The 20,532-nt window shown below is 34.0% G+C and overlaps 1 protein-coding gene across 3 annotated transcripts in view; it reads right to left on the bottom strand.

Annotated features, from left to right (window-relative positions):
* LOC126890503 (zinc finger protein 609-like) overlaps positions 1–20,532 on the bottom strand; it is a 503,875-nt gene that overhangs the window by 239,377 nt on the left and 243,966 nt on the right. For all 3 annotated transcript variants that reach the window (XM_050659489.1, XM_050659487.1, XM_050659488.1), the window contains exons 4-5: positions 8,729–8,974; positions 3,137–3,774 (exon numbers count right to left, since the gene is read on the bottom strand). In XM_050659489.1, coding sequence (XP_050515446.1) covers positions 3,137–3,774; positions 8,729–8,974 — 884 coding nt within the window. The remainder of the gene's footprint in view (positions 1–3,136; positions 3,775–8,728; positions 8,975–20,532) is intronic.

Below are 20,532 nucleotides of genomic sequence, written 5' to 3' on the forward strand. Positions count from 1 at the left end.
ACATTCACCCCCTCTGGGGGTGAAAAAACATACGTTCAAGATAAGACCGTAAATGAATAAATTGACTGATTTTAAGCAACTTTTGTTCTATAGAGTTTTTTACGTAAGTCAATACTTTTCGAGTTATTTGCCATTGAAGATGTTGATTTTTCGACAAAAAAACTACGTTTTCAGACGGTTTTTCGCAAATAACTCAAAAAGTAAATATTTTATCGAAAAAAATATCCTTAGCAAAAGTGTAGCTTATAAAAAACCCAAAAAAATGGTGTATCAGTAAAGTCTATCAATCAAATAAAAACAAAGTTGTAGCTCATGAAAAATACGTTCTTATTCGTCTAATTCCAAATCGAATATTTCAAGGTGAAATCACCGAAAAATTAAGCACTTTTCGGGAAAAACCCATTTAAACTTTTTTAAAGTGTTTATAAAAAGCTTTGTTTTAATTGTTAACAAAAGTTTTAGCATTAAAAATAAGCGAGTTGCGCTCAAAATAAAGTTGGCCCTCTTTTTTTTTTGTAAAAAATCATGAAAATCTCGCCGTGTTTAGCTCCCCAAATGAAATTAATCGCTACCGCTTTACAAAAAATTTACTTACCTATCTATTTTTTATATGATCTGTCAGTCTCACCGGTTTAAAGTGTTTATTTTTGAAAGGGGTATAATTGAGAAAGCTTGAATGGGTCACTAATCACGAGTGTATGCAAATTTTGAACAGCCATAGCTTAACCAATTTTTGTCTTACAGAGAAACAAAATGAAACTAGCATATTGATATTAGCAAAACCTACATTTTTTTACTCTTTAAGATTTTTCTTATCACTAATACTTTTTAAATTATTTTGAAAAAATGAAATTTTTTAAAAATTTTTAGAAAATTTTTTTTACTATAAAACCAAATGTTTTCAAAAATAAGCACTTCAAACCAATCAAACTTACACATCATATAAACAATACACATAGAGTTAAAATAGATGGTGCGATTAATTTCATTTAGGGTGCTAAATAGAGGGAGGTTTTCACGATTTTTTTTACCAAAAAAAAGGGCTAACTTTTTTTTTCAGTGTAACTCGCTTATTTTTGATGCTGTAAACTTTTGTAAAAAACAAATAATAAGCTTTTTTTCGATACTTTAAAAATGTTAATAAGGTTTTCCCAAAAAACGCTTCTTTCTTCGGTGATTTCGAGTTGAATTATTCGATTTGGAATTAGACGAATAAGAACGTATTTTTCATGAGCTACAACGTTGCTTTTACTCAATTTGTAGACTTTACTGGTACACCATTTTTTTGTTTTTTATAGGCTACACTTTTGATAAAAATATTTATTTCGATAAAATATTTACTTTTTGAGTTATTTGGGAAAAACGGTCTGAAAACGTAGTTTTTTTGTCGAAAAATCAACATTTTAAATCGCGAATAACTCGAAAAGTATTGACTTACGTAAAAAACTTTATAGAACAAAAGGTGCTTAAAATAAGTCAATTTAACCATTTCCGGCCTTATAAACACGCGTTTTTCACCCCCCGAGAAGGGGTAGATGTCACCCCCAAAGTAAAAGCAACCAACGGCACAAATTCAACTTTGAAGTGGAGGGTAAGTACAACCGGAATCTAAATTTTCATGCAATTCGGAGTTTCCCCTGGAAATTACACTCCAAAACGGTCATTTATTGGGCTATATATCTTTGTCCGACATATTTAGAGAAAGTGTTTTTAATTATCGTGTGTAAACTTCAGGCAGTTCTAAACATTCAATAAAAAAATTACTGAAGGTACCATTTGGATATTGATGATTACCTGGATAATTTTTTGCCACTGAGCGTGTTCGACAACAATACAAAATTGGGCAGTGGTGCTGAAATTGTATATTTGCTCAAAATTGTTAGTTGCGTCGCAATCACACTTGCAGTGGTTCTACAATGGACTGAAATTTGACTTAAACTCCTAAAATCATTAACCTTGATTTATACGAAATTGAATCATTGAACATTGTGAAACATTAATACAGAATAAATCCATTCGAATATATACAGTGTGTCTGCGTAACTTGGAACCATATGGGAAACTTATTTAATATCAATTTTACAAAAAAAGTCATTCTTTATAAAGTGCTCTGCACAGTCTAAAACCTCAAACGCAATCATCAGATATCAAATTTTATCAACAGTATACGAAGTATGTCAAAAAATATGAATTTCGCTCAAGATTTAAAGCCTTTATATTTCACAATATCGAAAATTGTTATTAAGAAAAGTTGTTTGTAATTAAAAATTATGTTATAATATGCATTTAAACTCTTCTAATTGAAAATTTTTTTTTGAAAATATTCCTCAAATCACGGACACCCTACCTCATTTTTTAATTATGATATTTATGATCCGTTATTATTAATTTTACGAAATAAAGTTATTCTTTATAAAAAGTTCTACATAGTATAACAACCAAGATACAATTATAAGATATTAAATTTCAAAAAATATGAATTTCGCTGAAAAGTAAAGTACCTTTATTTTTTAAAATATTGAAATTTGTTATTATAAAAAGTTGTTCAGAATTAAAAACTATGTTTCAATATGCAATTGAATCCTTCTAGTTGAAATATTGTGAACTATAAAGGTATTTTATTCTTGAGCGAAATTCATATTTTTTGAAATACCTCGTATAAAATTGAAAAAAAAAATTGATACCTTATGATTGCATCTTAGTTTTTTGACTATTCGGACATTTTTATAAAGAATAACTTTTTTTCGCAAAATTAATAATATGTGTGTGAATAAGTTATCTTCAATAAAATTGATGTTGGGTATTCGTAATTTAAGGAAATTTAAAAAAAAAAATTTTCAATTAGAAGAGTGTAAATGCATATTATAACATAATTTTTAATTACAGATAACATTTCTTAAATCTCGCTTTAATCTCATTTAAAAAAAATCATCGCTTACGTCATCACGCCCAAATGGATGACGTCACTAGTATGATATATATGCCAAAAAATTATAATCTAAAAATAAAAATCGACCTGTCTCGGGATTTATTTCCAGAGTTGCCCATTTTCGAGATAATTAATTTATTCCAACTCACACGTCCTCACTGTAGATATAAAAAAATTATCACATAAACATTGAAATAGATCACTTACCCTTGGCTCAGTTTTCGTTTTCTTAGCTGGAGGCGGTGACGAGCTTCCATCATCCGTACCCGTCGAATTTGAAGATTGCACCTGAACACCACCGGCACCACCCGAAGGTGCGCCAGCAGTAGAATTTGTGGACATCACTTTCGCTTGTTCCGGTTTAGAAGCGGAACCCGGGGCAGTGGCTGCAGCAGGACTAGGCGACGGACCCGCAGGAGACGGACCGCCCGTAACGGAGGAAGCTTGCGGCGGTCCGGGACCCGTACTCGCCGGAAATACCGATCGCGGCGGACCCGTTTGAGGTGCACTCACTCGCATCATACCGTTCATTTCGGTCACGGACACATTCACAGCACTAGAGGCGGCGCCCGGTTGTCCGGCGGGCGCCGCTTTCGGGGTAGACTTGTCACTCGACGAGGATGACGTCGACGATGATGAAGTCGATGACGAATTCGAGGAGTTCGACGACGAGGAACTGTGTTTGTCTCTTATTTTGTCCCGTCGATGGCCGCTTGAGCCTCGTTTGGTGTTTGCCGCCGCCGCGGCAGCCGCTGCTGCAGCTGGGTTCAACACGTTGGAACCGGGACCCGTCGGTGGACCGCCGTGTTTGGGAACGCCCTTCATATCGGTCTGGTCGACAATACCTTGATAAAATAAAAAAATTAGGCTCACTATAACAATCAAAAAGATTTATGTAGCAACTATCGCACAATTGCTCTAATTGCGCACTGAAGATGTAGAAGGCTTTTCTGAAATTGTGAAGAAACAAACAGGTTTCGTCCTCAGACGTGGTACAAGGAAAGCATTTTAAAACGGACAAATTTAAAACGGAGACAAAACGAGAATCAGGATAATTGACAGAGGTATGTAACAATCAAAATCATCTAACGATGATAAACAATGTTGTTCTTGTAGATAAAGTGTCAGCAGATCAGCAATTACAAAAAGCTCCATGGCAAATAAACAAAAATTTGGAAAAGCCATGTAATCACTGTCGATACAAATTGAGACTGATAAGACGTCTCGTTTTCCCAGTTTTCACTTATGCATCGGAATGCTGGACGGCTGGGCCATTATGGAGAAATAGATTATGTATTTGAGATGTCCTGCTAAAGACGAATGCTGAGAATACCATAGGTGGCCCGAAGAACAAATGAATCTATACTGAACCAGCTAAACACAAAGAAAATACTAAGAACACCAATATCAGAACAAATAATAGGCTCTTTTGGACACGAGCTTCGAAGAAATGGTCTTGAAACACTTACCACTCAGGGAAAGGTAGAAGGCAAATGAGGTCGAGGTAGATATCCCACATGGATCATATTGTTGTAACTATTAGCGCTCCGATGACAGAATATAATAGAATGGCAGAAGATAGAGAGAGAAATGGAGGAACATTGGAAAATCAAATAACAGCTTCATGATATCACAATACCAGTATCAGGTTAACGACTAAGGAGAAGAAGAAGACTCGTTGATTCACATAATTAAATATAAGGTTTGTTCCAATACGACCGAAAACCGTCACGAAACGGTAACGCTCCTGCGCAGTAAACAAAATCCGTTCCATCAAAAATATGATCGTCGTTCCCACTTTTCCAACAAGAATTGTGATCTTTCGGTGACGGTTTCATGATGATCATTTCAGTAATCGGGCAAATGCATGTGCTGGTTGGACTGACTTGCGCACTAGGATTTAATTCTTTAAATTTTTTGAGCCTTGCAAATTTTGAGCCTTTTTGCAAATCGAAAGTGGGAATTGTAATCGACTAAAAACACACAAGCTGTCACCAACAAAAATGACAAATGATAATGATAGATAAATCAGTTATCAGTGAGATAACCGTTCCAACATCGGTTTCCAAATTACCGTCATGGGACGATAACTGGGCGACACAATACGGAACTTGCATAAAATTTTAAATTCGAAAAAAATGGTATAAATCACAACAGAACATAATTTAGAACCTGTATCAGAAATAAAAAAGTTTTGTTTGTCTTTCGTTTGGCCCCTAAAGACGACTAAAAATTCAACTTATATCAGCCACCCCAAAACGCGTCGTGACGTCACACCGTTGTATGTTTGCATTCTACACCAATTGTATATATAGTCTGTTCGCTAAACTCAGACGCAACTTTCTAGATATTTTAGTCGGTAATTTCGCCAATTTTAGTAAAATTGGCAAAAAATAATTACTAAATAGTTAATAAAATCACTAAATAGTTAGTAATTTGTACTTCTAAGTTATTATGAGTTTTTGAAGCGTGAAATTATGGAAATCTCATTTTTATACAAAACTGAACATTATTCAGCCCTATTCTGTAACTTTTAACAAATCGAATAGAAATGACCAAGTCGAATCGTAATTACCCAAAATCGGAATGTTTGATATCTATCGCGTCATTTTTGTGTTTGGATCGGTATTCTGTAACTCATATCGTAATCGGAATCTCTGACTTCTATTTCACGCGGTTCTGAGGAGGTGGCAGCCGCGCAGTAACCAGCGAAATTGTGTTCTGTGACCTATTTTGTTACTTGAGATATGACACCGTTGCCATTTCCTCAATGTTTTCATACTTTCTTCATACTATCCTCAAAGTTTTGAGAAGTAAATAAAATATTCGTGTAAATACTGGATGCAAAAAGCTTAAAAGAGGATAAATGGTTTTAAATTAAAGTTAATTAAAATTGATATAAAAAAGAAGATAAACTGATAAATAAAAAAGATAAGTGAAGATAAGAAGTATAAATGCTTTTAAATCAAAGATATTTAAATTGATGTTATTAATTCATTATTATTAATAAATTATTTAAAATTGATATTACTAATAATATGCAATCTTTAAGATTCGATTTCAGTTGAAATAACTGCTAAACAACTTTTCCCAAAAATGGCATCTTTTCTATAATTTGTTCAGGCTATGAGCGTTGACTGATAAATATACAAGTATACTGGTATAATATTTATTTATCAAGCTATTCTTGTGCATTATACCATTGATTGCAATTGTACAAGAAATATACGAACAAAATATGGCAACAATGTGAATGGGAAACATTCAGACGCCAAGTAGCAAATAAATAAGGTTAGGTCCAATTATTCATACTCGTACAACATGTCTAAATGAAATATATATAGTTCTCTAAACAAATAACACCACAGACTAAAAATTAAGCAGCTAAAAAAAGGTACAAATACTATAAATAATTATAAATAAGTAGTATGTAATTAATTATTTTTATATATAAAATATAAACGTCAAAACAAAACAAAATGCGCTTGCGTCAACCACAATTCCGATAATCGGAATAATTCCGATAATCGGAATCTCATCTCGACAGGGTAAATGCTGTCGAAGTGATTTCTATTCACATTACGATTGTAGAGATTCCGAAGTAGTTATGGAATACGGATTTGGACTATTTCTATTCGACTTGGTCACTTCTATTCGATTTTACTGACTTCTATCATCGAAATGAGTTACAGAATAGGTATGATTATCTAATAAAAAAAATGTGTAAGTTCCCTATTACGAACATGTGCACAACAAACGGTACAAGTAGTTTCGTGACGGTTTCTGGACCGTCCAAAAGTTCATGTTGGAACAAACCTATTTAAATGATCAAAAAGTTGAATCATTGGTACATATCTCTGTCAGTGAACATTAATTAAACATGGGACTCAGATAGACGTATCTCGTAAGGACGAAAAAAATATGTGATAATCATAACAAATGATTTCAAATACAGGGTGATTTATAAGTGGGGTAAAGCTCCGTAGATCCGTTATAGTAATAGATAGCGATAAAAGTTAATAGCAGAAATTGTAGCCAACTTTGAGCTTCACATTTCAAAATTAGTTAGAATGTTACACGGTGTTCGATAACATAGTGGCAGAATAAACTTATATTTTTTTTAAATGCAACACCTTCTATTTTATTTTATATTCGAGATCCCGTTAACTTCTTCATCACAAAAATATAAAGGTTTGGTATGTTATAAGATCATTTACAAAGTTATAACCAATTTTATATAAAAATCGTAACAAGTTCAACTCACTGTATAAATAAAAATAAACACAACAACAATTGATTATTGATGCCATATTTTTTATTTATTGTCAAAATTTTCATAAATACTGATATTGCTAATTTTTTTTATTGAATACAGAGTGAGTCAAAACGCAAGTACATTATTTTCTCAGTAATTTTAAATTGAACACCCTGTATTTTATATTACTATCGAAAAGGACCATTACCGTACTTTAATTTTATATAACATTTCCTATGTCTAAATTTATTAGTTTTCGAGATATTTTCATTTTTCAGAGCAAATTATTAATTACGGGTCTAAATCTTTCCAAATTTTAAGTAAGCCATGACTGAATTGTCTAATACTGACAATTTACGATTACTGATTATCAATCTGGTAATAAATATAACAATGTAGCAAATAAAGAAAGACATATAATTTATTAGTAATACATTTTACAAAAAAACACAACCACAACATACAACATTTTTGAAACAGTTAAAAACTACTTTTGTATGTAAGTGTAACAAATAAAAAAATAAAAATAATTTATTAGTTATAAATTTTACAAAAAAAAAACACAAACACAAAATACATTTTGGGAAAACAATTAAAAACTATTTTTGTATGTAAATGTAACAAATAAAGAACGAAAAATAATTTATCAGTAAAAAATTTTACAAAAAAAACATGAACACAAAATACAACATTTTTGAAAAAATTTAAAGCTACTTTTAATATAATATTTTAAATATTTAATTACATAAGCTGTTCAAAATGACCTCCTAACACACAAAAAACGGTCATTGAATGAGTTACTTACACTACGAATAGCATTTGTAAATTAACACTTCAAAATACACTTTGTATTCTATTTTTCATCTCATCTCTTGTTGTTGGAGGCATTTTATAACCTTCATTCTTGAAGTAACCCCAAAAAAATCGGTCCAGTTTATTAAATTCTGGCAATCTGGGTGGCCACGCTACTGATCTATGGAAAAATGAAAATATCTCGAAAACTAATAAATTTAGACATAGGGAAATACAAATTAAAGTACGTTAATGGTACTTTTCGATAGTGATATAAAATATAGGGTGTTCCATTTAAAATTACTGAGAAAATAATGTACTTGCGTTTCGACTCACCCTGTATTCAATATAAAGAAAATTAGCAATATCAATCATTTATGAAAATTTTGACAATATGTAAATAAAAAAATATGGCATCAATAAACCATTACCGTTGTGCTTATTTTTAATTATACAGGGAGTTGAACTTGTTACGATTTTCATATAAAATTGGTTATAACTTTGTAAACACCATGTATAACATACCAAACCTTTATATTTTTGTAATGGAGAAGATAAGAAGATTTCGAATATAAGATAAAATACAGGGTGTGCCATTTAAAAAAACATAAGTTTGGTCTGCCACTATGTTATCGAACACTCTGTAACATTCTAACTAATTTTGTAATGTGAAGCTCATTACCCCCCTAATAAATCACCCTGTATGGCATGTTACGACCAACAACCAAAACAAAACTAAAAATGTACGTTACCGTTTTGCTCGTTGGATTTAACAATCTCGTGTTTGGCTTCTGACGTTTTGGTGCCGGGCTTCGTGCGCTTTATTTTCATCTTAAGACCTTTATCAGCTGTAGCTGAATGTTCGATGTGCATTTTGGCCGTAGCCTGGGCCTTGGAGGCTTGTGGTCCCCCGGAGCCGGCGTTGGCCGCCATGCCCCCCGACTGGTCGTTGGTTTTTTCTATGTCCGCATCCAAGTCGATGATGAGGTCGCCAATACCTGGAAAATACAATTCAAAACAAGAAAAGTAAATACATTTCAAATCATGGGAAGTACGCACAATTATTAATAGAACGACGTCTAATAGTTTAAACAGTTAAGTGGATAGACTCAAATGCTATTTAAATGCATTCATTTTGTTCGAATCCTGAGAAAACTAATAAGTATTTTTGAAAAATTTAAATTCGGAATGAAATATTACGTTATTACTGAGTGCGGAAAGTCCCTGAACTATAATATTTATTTTAATAAGCCACAGGGGTGAAAAAAAGCAAAAATTTAATGGGATTTTTAATTTCCAATATCTCATTCAAAAGAAACTTTTTATTTATTCTAAGGGACTTTAGGTCCTCGGTAATAATATAGTCTTTCATTCTGCGTTTAAATTTTTCAAAAATATTTATTAGTTTTTTCAGGATTCGAAAAAAATGAACACCATGTCCGTGGTGATATTTTCTAAATCGAACATTCGCTATCTTTGTCATACAACGCACTCAGTCGAACAGAATGTGGTGACAAGACAGTGACAAACAATGCTACTAAATATTTGACACGGCTTCAGGAATATTTTGAGTTGTTTATTAAATAATATTGATAGTGTATTTGATAAATAATAATTGATTGAAGACGTGAAATTAATAAAAAGGCATTTATTGTTTATTATTTATGAAAGATCCAAGCCCCAAACAGAGAATAGAACAGGATATATTCTCTGATCCAAGTATTTTGTTGTTAAAGATGTTCAAAATTTATCTAAGCGTTCCATAGTAACAATGTATTGTAGAAAAACACTTTATCACTTTTTCTCTGTTCTCGATTATTAGTTTTTATTTTACCTACAGATAGTATATAAATTATTGCAATTACTGAATTATAGTTAGTGAAAAAATAATCATACTGATTAACTGAAATAACAATTTAAGCGATTATACAAGTAATGGTTATCCAAGAATATTCAAGAGGCATCTCAAGCATCAATATTCAAGTTAATGATGTCAATGTCATTGTCAACTAATGTTTACATATCCATACCAATGAGAGGGGGTACTCCATAACAATAGAGAGATATTGCAAATTTAACACAGCCTACGTTGCGCTATTTACACCGCGTTATTTTGACAGAATTGACATTTCTCAGACGTGTCATAAATACAGATATTGCTCGACATTTTGGTTGCGGTATTTTTACGGCTCGATTAAGATTAGTTGTTTGTCTAATTTGTATGTAATGTTGGATGAAGATTTAAAAGCTCTCACTTTGGCCAATGCTAATGATGAAGACATCGAGTTTTTCATCTTTCATAACAATCTGGGAGATGAACATATACCTATTTACATGCTCAAAATAAAGAAGTTGATTTAAATGGCAAAAAGGTTTGAATTTTCTTCCAAATATCGAGCAAGAGAAACAAATGATCCTTGAGTGTTTTTAAAATAAAAGATTTTCCAGTTGTACTCTTCATGTTTTCCTAAACTAATGTCCAATTTTCTAGATAGGTCAATTGATTTTGACCTAAAAGGTACTGAGGTACTCATTTTAGAAAAGTATTACAAATAAACTTGGTTTAAATGAAAGACAAACAACAAACATAACCTGAAAAGAAAATAGCGCAACGAATACTGCACAGCCTAACGGCTCCCCTAATAACGGCAGGCACTATTTCCAATAACGCAGCGTAAGCCAAATATCACATCTGCGCATGCTCTACTGTCAAAATAACGCGTGCTGTAATACAGCAAATGCAAAAGTGACTGTGCAATATCTCTCTATTATGAGGGGTGAAAAGTACGAATTTTTAAGAAATATCATGCAGGGCAAAAGATGTGTGGGAAGAAGAAAAATATCGTTGCTTCGCTACGTGAATGGTTCGGGTGTAGTTCAATTGAACTTTTTAGGCGCGCAGCTAACAAAGTCGCAGTGGCCATGATGATTTCCAATCTCCGCTAGGAATGGCATGTGAAGAAGAACAACCAGTGAGAATTTTACTACACGTAATTTGCCGTGTCTCATTGAGTCCTATGCTCTTCAATTTAATCATGGATGAAATCATCAAAAACGTCAACAAAGGAAGAGGATATAGAATGGGAAACAAAGAAGTAAACATACTCTGCTACGCAGACAACGCAATATTGATAGCCCAAGATGAAGATAGTCTGCAAAGATTAGTCCAAAGATTTAACATAATGAGCAAAAGAATGACAATTTCATCTCAGAAAACCAAAACAATAGTAACCAGTAAAGAACCAGTCAGATGTAAAATAGAAATTGATGGTATCAGTATTGAACAAGTTATGGAAATAAAATACCTTGGAATTTTGGAATTACATTGTCAAGTTACGGAGACCTGGACAAAGAAGTGAGAAATCAAGTACAAAGAGCAAATAGACTAGCAGGATGCCTTAATAACACTATATGACGAAACCGACATATTAACACAGATGAAGTCGAGAATTTATAAAGCCAGTGTAAGACCAATAATGACATATGTATATGCATCAGAAACAAGACTCGATACAGCCACAACACAAAGACTACTGGAAACGGCAGAGATGAGAGTACTGAGAAGAATTACGGGAAATACACTGAGAGGTCGAAAGAGGAGTGAAGATATCAGATGACTATGTAACGTACAGTGTATAAACGAATGGACACCAAATAGAAAAAGGGAATGGAACAACCACAGAACCAGAATGGGGGAGACACGTGTGGTCAAAATAGCAAGAGATAAATCACTAATCGGTAGAAGAAGTATCGACCGACCGCTCAAAAGATGGCACGGTCAAAATAGCAAGAGATAAATCACTAATCGGTAGAAGAAGTATCGACCGACCGCTCAAAAGATGGAGTGACAACCTTCCATAGAGGTAACAATCCGCCAATGAACAAGCAGAATTGCTTATAAAGAGGAAGAAGAAGAAGTAATTTGCCGTGTAAAGAAAGAAATAATAGGGATAGCCATAAAATATTTGCGCCTACGCTCTTAATAAAAAACTAATACATTTTATAGTGGTGCAGATAACATGAATAAAAATGTCCAATAGCCCTCCTAAACGAGTAGCTTATGACTACAATTAACAAAGTATTCACGCCAAATGATTGGGTACATTCCACTAAATAAATGATATGCGGATAATTGAAAGACAACCGGTTGTAAGGTATTTGCAATAAAATGACGTCACAACAGCCCAGCTTAATTGTTTCGGACACTGCGCCTTACCCTTGGAAAGGTGCAGGTACAGGTTTAGGAAATACGAGACATCAAAAATGTCCCATTTTTAAGGTGGTGCGTTAATTTTGATGCTAAGTGTAGTTTTTATTTTATTTTATTGTATTCAAAAAGGAACCCAATTTCCAAAGCATGAACGAAAATTTTAAATGATTAAATAATGAAACTGTAACAATATAATCGAATAAAGTTTATTTATAAATCTACAATAACTTGTATACAATAACAAAAACTACAGTTAAATAATAACAATGCTTAATTCTAATGTCTGATTAGTGATTAAAATAAGAGTGAACACTATATTTTAGATTTTAAGTTAGCTGCATAATAATTGCAAAACTGACTTAATGAAGTCTAATTTAGTAATGTTTTGATTAACGTAATATTCATTTAGCCTATTTTCAATAAAATCAACTTTTCTTTTTGCCGTTCTATCAATTTTTTTTTTCGAATCTATGTGCAGTTCTAATTTTCACATATACTTCTGCTTGAAAATTTAACAAAATGTAAATTTAAATATGTCAGGATGTGATTTATAAAAACATTCGTTAAATTCCGAGTGAAATGATTCACATGCGTTTGTAGTAAATATAAGAGATGATGCATTTGAAGCCCACATGTAAGGTGGAAATGTTGTCTTCCGTTAAATAATTATCAACTAGGTAATAACAAAATTGTAAAACTCTGTTATCTTCTGGCATAATATTAAAAAGTTCATCAGAAAACATCATTTGGATCTAAATAAGGAATGCCAAAAAACAATTTTAAATATTTTCTTCTTCTTGTAGTTTCATCAATTTTAAATATTTTTCAATAACAGTTTGATTTTTATATTCCGAGGACAAACCTAAATATAGAATGGCATCGCCATCTAACTTTTCCATCTTTGGAGACATGGGCACAGTATATAGAGGTTCCACAGTAAAATCACTCTTCTGTCGGCGCTTTGATCTCAGGAAGTAATACCGGCAGTACGCAAATGGTAATCCACCAGTGGTGGATGCGGGTTTTCCCTGTTAAAAACCGTACGTTTCTATGCGACTAGCAATGCGAGAGTGGGGCAAAAGCGACTAAGAACATTGCGCGGTCGCCATGCGCGACTACAGATTTTACTTCCAATTTTTCGGAGAGTGGTTCTACTGTCCCTCCTTATACTGTGACGTGACATGGGCCTTTGAATATTTATATTCATTAATTATTAATAAAAGTTCTCTCCTTTGACTAAACATAGCCGTTGCATTCGCCATTTAAAAGTTAAACACTAACGGACAAAACCGGACACTATACCGTAATACTTGCAATGGAAGTGAATAACTGAAAATATTTATATTATTAATTTCAACTACAATCAAATTTGGAATTTCCGGGCATTAAGACTTAATCCCAACTTTCTCGGCGATGGGGAAAGAGGTACTTGGGATTAATGGGCCCAGGTAGTTCGTGGGGCAGTTAGATAACGCCGTCCTAAACGAGTAGCTTATGACTGCAATTAACAAATGCAGATACTTGAAAGACAACCGGTTTTAAGGTATTTGAAATAAAAAAATAAAATGGCGTCACAACAGCCTACCGTAATTTTTTCGGACAATGCGCCTTACCCTTCCGAAATATTAGACCAAGGCATTTGGAACAAAAACACCGGAATAAATCGATTTTTAACTACAGCACCTATCGACGTGCAACTGTTTGCATTGTGTTCAGGATGACATCGGGAAATAAGTCTACAATAGAAAAACAATAGAATCAGGAGCACCTGGTGCACAGGGTTACTGCTAAGGCACATCATCCGGAGTTTCGGATGAAGATAGGATAATGTCTACTCAGAAGATCTCTTCCGAGTAGGCATTAAAAAGAATTGGCGACAACACGCATCCCTGTCTCACCCACGTCTGATTTCAATTTCCTCTGACAGCTGTTCGTTAACAAGGACTTTTGCTCGTTGGTTATAGTATAAATTCGATATAATCCTGAGGTCATTGTAGTATTTCTTTGATGTCAGAACATGTATTAATTGTTCATGTCGTACTTTGTCGAATGCTTTATTATAGTCAATAAAACACGCATATATATATCTTGATTGACGCTCAGGCACCTTTGTATTAGTATATTAAGTGGAAAAAGAGCTTCACGCCTTCCTAGGCCTTTGCGAAATCCAAACTCATTCATGTATATGTCCAGTTTATGATATTGTGACATAATTATGTCACAGACTGTTTTCAGCTCCCGGCCTAACAGACCCGAGTTGTTTACCAAGTAACCTTTTTATGATTTATGATGTTCTATTCCTTCTTGACTTTTGGAGTAAATTCTTTCTTGTTTCTTGTAAATACTATTGAATGCTGTATAAATAGTAAGTTTTTGTAATCAGCAGGGCAGTTTGTTGTGAATTTGAAAACGTCGGTGTACTTTGATATGTAACGGGCGCGGTATATTTTTGAATTTGTAATTAGATAAATTATTAGATTTAGTGTAATAAATTATATATCATAGTTTGTAAAATAAAGGATATAAATTCAGTGTTTTTCATTTGTTTAGTTGTAAGTTATTAAAAATAAATAAAGTCAACTAAAATTAAACATTAGTGCCTAAAAGATCATAGAAAAGTCAGATTTTGTAACAATATATTCGGTTATGGATGACTTTCTGTAGCAATTTTAGCACATGGGACATCAAGTTAATGGTGCGACCGTGAATGGAGTAGGTATTTACATAATTCATATCCTTCATGACTCAACATTGTATTTTCCTCTCTTTGATTATGCTTATAGTAATTCTTTTTGTTTACTCATGCGCCAAAGTACCTCATCGTTGGTAACTTTTTGGATCTCTTTGTATCCATGGAATACGATTATCTCAACATGAATTAATATAAATTTTAATTAATTTTCTACTACGCAAAATTATACGTTTATTAATATTTCAAAAAACGTTTCACTATGTACACAATTCGATATCTGCCAGTATTTACTAAAAACCATGCTAACATGCATTTTAGCTAACAATATTATTAAATATTAAATATAGTATAATATCCATTTACAAAGCTTTGATTTTATACATTGACGACTAATTACATATGTACCTAGTACATACAGTGGTAGGAAACTATTTTAGCGGTAAAATGGAAATGGCATTGTCGAAATAAAATGTGTGGGTGTGCACTTTCATAATTATTTATAATAACCCCATATCCGACAAATCGACGAACAATATAGAATGTTATGGATAATAACGCATATTGAAGTATCACAATATTGGGTGATTAAAACTTTAGTTTTCCACCATTAGTATAGTATAGTTAATCCAAAAGATGGCATAACCCAGACATCCAAAGTGAAAGTTATCCTTCAACACCAAATTGTTCTATATCGTCCACACAATGTCCAGAAAAAAGTCACACCATTTTGAGCGTCATGTTTGGGGGGGGGGGGGGGGGGAGAAATCGGTAAATTCGTAGTTTTTTAAGTTTTTCGCCAATATTTCTAAAACTATGCGGTTTAGCATGAACAACCCTCTATACAAAATTGTTCTACATTAAATTTGAAATAAAAAAGGCCCTATGCATAATCTTTCTAAAATGAATGGTTCCAAAGTTACGGAGGTAGTATAGTATAACTGGTCAAAAAAAAGGCCTAACCAAAACATCCAAAGTAAAAGTTTTCCTCCAACACCAAAATGTTCTATATGGTCCACATATTGTTCAGTAAAAATTTACACCATTTTGAGCGTCCGGTTTGGGAGGGAGATGGGAGAGAAGCCGGTAAATTAGTAGTTTTTTTACGTTTTTCGTCAATATTTCTGAAACTATGCTTTAGCGTAAACAATGTTATATACAAAAATGTTCTACATGAAATTTAAAATAAAATATGTTCGATACATAATTGTTATAAAATCAACGGTTCCAGAGTTACAGAGGGTGAAATGTCGAAGTTTTCGATACTTTTTATATTTTTTGGGCAATATTTATGATATAACTATACCAAAAACCCAGACATCCAAAGTGAAAGTTATCCTCCAACACCAAATTGTTCTATATGGTCCACATAATGTTCAGAAAAAAGTCACACCATTTTGAGCGTCGGGTTTGGGGGGGAGAGGGGAGAGAAATCGGTAAATATAAAAAGTATCGAAAACCTTCACTTTTCACCCTCCGTAACTCTGGAACCGTTGATTTTATAACAATTATGTATAGAACCTTTTTGTTTTAAATTTTATGTAGAATATTTTTCTATAGAACATTCCTTTCGTTAAAGCATAGTTTTTGGAAATATTGACGAAAAACGTAAAAAAACTAATAATTTACCGACTTCTCCCCCATCTCCCCTCCCAAACCGGACGCTCAAAATGGTGTAACTTTTTACTGAACAATATGTGGACCATATAGAACAATTTGGTGTTGAAGGAAAATTATTACTTTGGATGTCTGGGTTAGGCCTTTTTTTGGACCAATTATGCTATACTACCTCCGTAACTTTGGAACCGTTCATTTTAGAAGGGTTATGCATAGGACTTTTTTTAATTCAAATTTACTGTAGAACAATTTTGTGTAGAGGGTTGTTCATGCTAAACCGCTTAGTTTTAGAAATATTGACGAAAAACGTAAAAAACTACGAATTTGCAGATTACTCCCGCCTCTCCCCCCCAAACCCGACGCTCAAAATGGTGTGACTTTTTTCTGAACATTATGTGGACCATATAGAACAATTTGGTGTTGGAGGATAACTTTCACTTTGGATGTCTGGGTTTGGGTCTAACAATACCATACTACATATCGATCCATCATAGATCATTAATGAGATTCTGAAACTGTTTTCTTGTGGCATGTGAAGTTCTTCTTCTTCTTTTTCTTTTATATAGGCAGTACTGCCTGTTTTTCTTCAACGGTGCCTTTCATTCTGTCCCTAAATTGTCATTTCATCTTTTCCTTGGGCGTCCTATACTTCTTCTGCCTAACGGTGACTTATTCCTGGCTATTCTTACTATCCTTGATTCAGAAATCCTGCTATGTCACAGTATAAAGAGGGACAGTAGAACCACTCTCCGAAAAATTAGAAGTAAAATCTTAAGTCGCGCATGGCGACCGCGCATTGTTGGCAGTCGCTTTTTCCCCTCTCTCACATTGCTAGTCGCATAGAAACGTACGGATTTTAATAGGGAAAACCCGCATCCACCACTGGTGAATTACCAATTGCGTACTGCCGGTATTACTTCTTGAGATCAAAGTGCCGACATGGAAGTGGTTTTACTGTCCCTCTTTATACTGTGCTTTATGTGTTGATTCCACTCTTCTTTTCTGTTCTTTACCCAGGTATTTATATTGTCTACCCCACATATGCGTCTGATTTCCTCACTTCTTACCCTGTCCTGTAGTCCCTTTCTGGCAATCTAAAAACACCGCAACACAGCGGTGTTGCGGCGATACATTTAAAACTAGCAAGATAGAAACCACTTATCCAAAGTTTATAAAGCTCTTGGTAGAATCGCAATTCATTTAGTAGTTTTTTAAGAGAAAAATTCCCAAATATTAATAATTAAGGTTTTTTCGGCAAAAAATTGCAAGGACATAACTCGAAAAGCAAGTATTTTTCGAAAAAGTTTCACAACAATTGCCGGTCCACTTGGAAAAATTAAAAGACACACATTTGAACTTAATAACAATATACGATCGAATAAAAAAGGTTTGGTGCAAGGTTTATTAGAAACGCAAACAAAAATTATTTAGTCGGTCTATTCCATTTTTAGGGGTAAACCGCTTGCCTAGTACTAGGAAGTCGAGTCATGGACGCTTAATGGTGAGGTGATAAGAAGACTAAATTCCTTGCTGTAGACATATTATAAGGATTCTGAAGATCTCATGGGTCGACCACGTTACGAACGTTACGGTGCGGTGCTACTAAGAACGAAAAAAAAAATAACGTTGAAGTGTTAAGAAGAACGAAGAAACAAGAAATTGAAAAGGCAATAAAAGGAAGAAAATTGCAACGTCTCGGACATATACAGCGTGGAGAAGAACACATCATCTTGCGGTTGATAACACAGGCCAACGATGAAAAAACTTTTTTGATAAGATTACCTCTATCTTATGTATTTTAGTGTGCTGAGTCCGAACAGCATTTAAAAATGCTGTATCACCCACCATTCTTTCACAATTTAACATTTAAAATTGCATAATTACCTTTGAAACCAAGATGGCTAGTAAGGAAAAATAGCTTGTATTGCATTCAAAAAAGTTGTAACCAAGTTTTTAGGTAATGTGAAAGACCCTAACTACGACCTTATATTAGCTAATTTATTAGATAAGTTTTTTAAGATATTAGATAAGATTTAAGATTTGAGATGTCAAGTGAGCCTCAAAATCCACCTTTTGCATAACCATCTTGACTTTTTCCCTGAAAATCTGGGTGATGTCAGCGAAGAACAAGGCAAACGAATCCACTAGGATATCAAGGTGATGGAGAAACGATACCAGGGACGTCGGAACACTAATGTGATGGGTGATTACTATTAGTCACTTCATCAAGAACAACAGAGTGTCTCGCATGGAAGAAAAAGCTACTTCAGAAGTTTTACATCAAAAAGACAAAGAAAATACAAAAGCATTGACACCTGAAATGATTGCACAGACCTATAATACTGTACCATTTGATCAGATGATGTTATGTCCATTTTTAATACTTTATAGGAGAGACAAAAAACCGTTTATGGGAGTTTGTGTTTAAGGCTTTACCTAGGAATTAGCAATTTTCAGAATAAATAGATATGTGAATCTATGCGATATGTTACAATTTATTTTACGGACTCGAAAAAGTGGAACAAGAGTTTGAAAATAAAAAAGAAATTTGAAAAAATTGCAAATTATCATGTTTTGACCAAATGATTATTGTTAAAGAATATCACTTATTATCTTCCTATTCTGGAATTATTTGACTTTTTTGTGGAATTTCTTCTTCCTCTTCTTCTGTATGTCATCTTTATGTCTTCACTATGTCTTCATCGGCGATGAAGGTTGGCAATCATCACTGCTATTCTAACTTTTGACACTACAGCTCAAAAGAGTTCAGTTGAGCTGCATACACACTCCAAGATATTTTTCTTCTACCTATGCTGCGCCTTTCTTGAATCTTTTCCTGCATTATTAATTTAAAGAATTCATAACTGTCACCACGTGTCATATGATCCAGATACTGTGGTTTTTTTATTTTGGTGGGATCCAGTATCTCCCTGTTGTGCTCTATTTTTCTTAGTACTTTTCATTGGTTATTCTGTCTGCCCAGGAGATTCTCAGCAATCTTCGATATGTCCACATTTCAAATGGTTCCAATCTATTATTACATTGTTTAATAAGAGTCCATGTCTCCACAATATACACAAGAATAGAAAATGCATAACAATAATTTATTACTCGTTTTCTAAGATTTAGGCTGAGGTCTCTACTACAAAATATTTGTTTCATGTTTATTTATTTAGCGTATGGCTTAAGTATATCACAGAATATATTTAGATTTATGCATTATACAATGCATCACAAACAGATGTCCAATTTTTTTATATATTCGATTGACCCTTCGGTTGCCATTACAAAGTCTATAGGGTCGCCTGTGTAGGCTCTGCGTGGGCAGTCCTGAACAATGTGACTGATCGTCTGTCTTGCAGCGCCGCAGTCACAAGAAGGCGAGGGGAGTTTACCCCATCTGTGGAGGGAGTCGGCGCATCTTCCACAGTTTGTTCGAATTCGATTAAGGGCTGCCCAAATCTTACGGGGACGTTCAAATTCGCCAGGTTTCCCTATGATGTCCGGTAGACTATGGTAATGCGGATCTGTCCTACTTTCCCAATCCTCTCTCCATCGGGTATCTAAGTCAAAGTTGGATTGCTGCAGCGCTTGAGCAGATTGTAGAGGGGTAACCTGGATCGGAGACGGTTTCCAAGAATATCGGGGATGTCGTTGTGGACTAGAAGCTGGCGACTGTCCATTATTTTGTTATATTCTTTAACCAATGCATGTTCGCGGCGTAGGCTGGGTGGTGCTATATTACTAAGGGTAGGTAGCCACATTGTAGGGGTGGGCTTAATTGTGCCTGTTATCATACGCATAGTACGGTTTAGTTGGGTGTCGACCAGGTGGGTATGCCTGCTATTTAGCCACACTGGAGCACAGTATTCTGCCACCGGATATATCAGGCCAAGAGCAGAGGATCTTAATGTTGATGCTGTGGACCCCCATGTAGTGCCGCAGAGTTTCTGTATTATATTGTTGCGTGTTTTCAATTTTGCTGCTGTTTTCGTCAGGTGTTCTCTGAATGTGAGCGTTCTGTCTAGAGTAACCCCACG

The sequence above is a fragment of the Diabrotica virgifera genome, chromosome 8, assembly GCF_917563875.1.
Source record: "Diabrotica virgifera virgifera chromosome 8, PGI_DIABVI_V3a".
Classification (NCBI taxonomy): Eukaryota; Metazoa; Arthropoda; class Insecta; order Coleoptera; family Chrysomelidae; genus Diabrotica; species Diabrotica virgifera.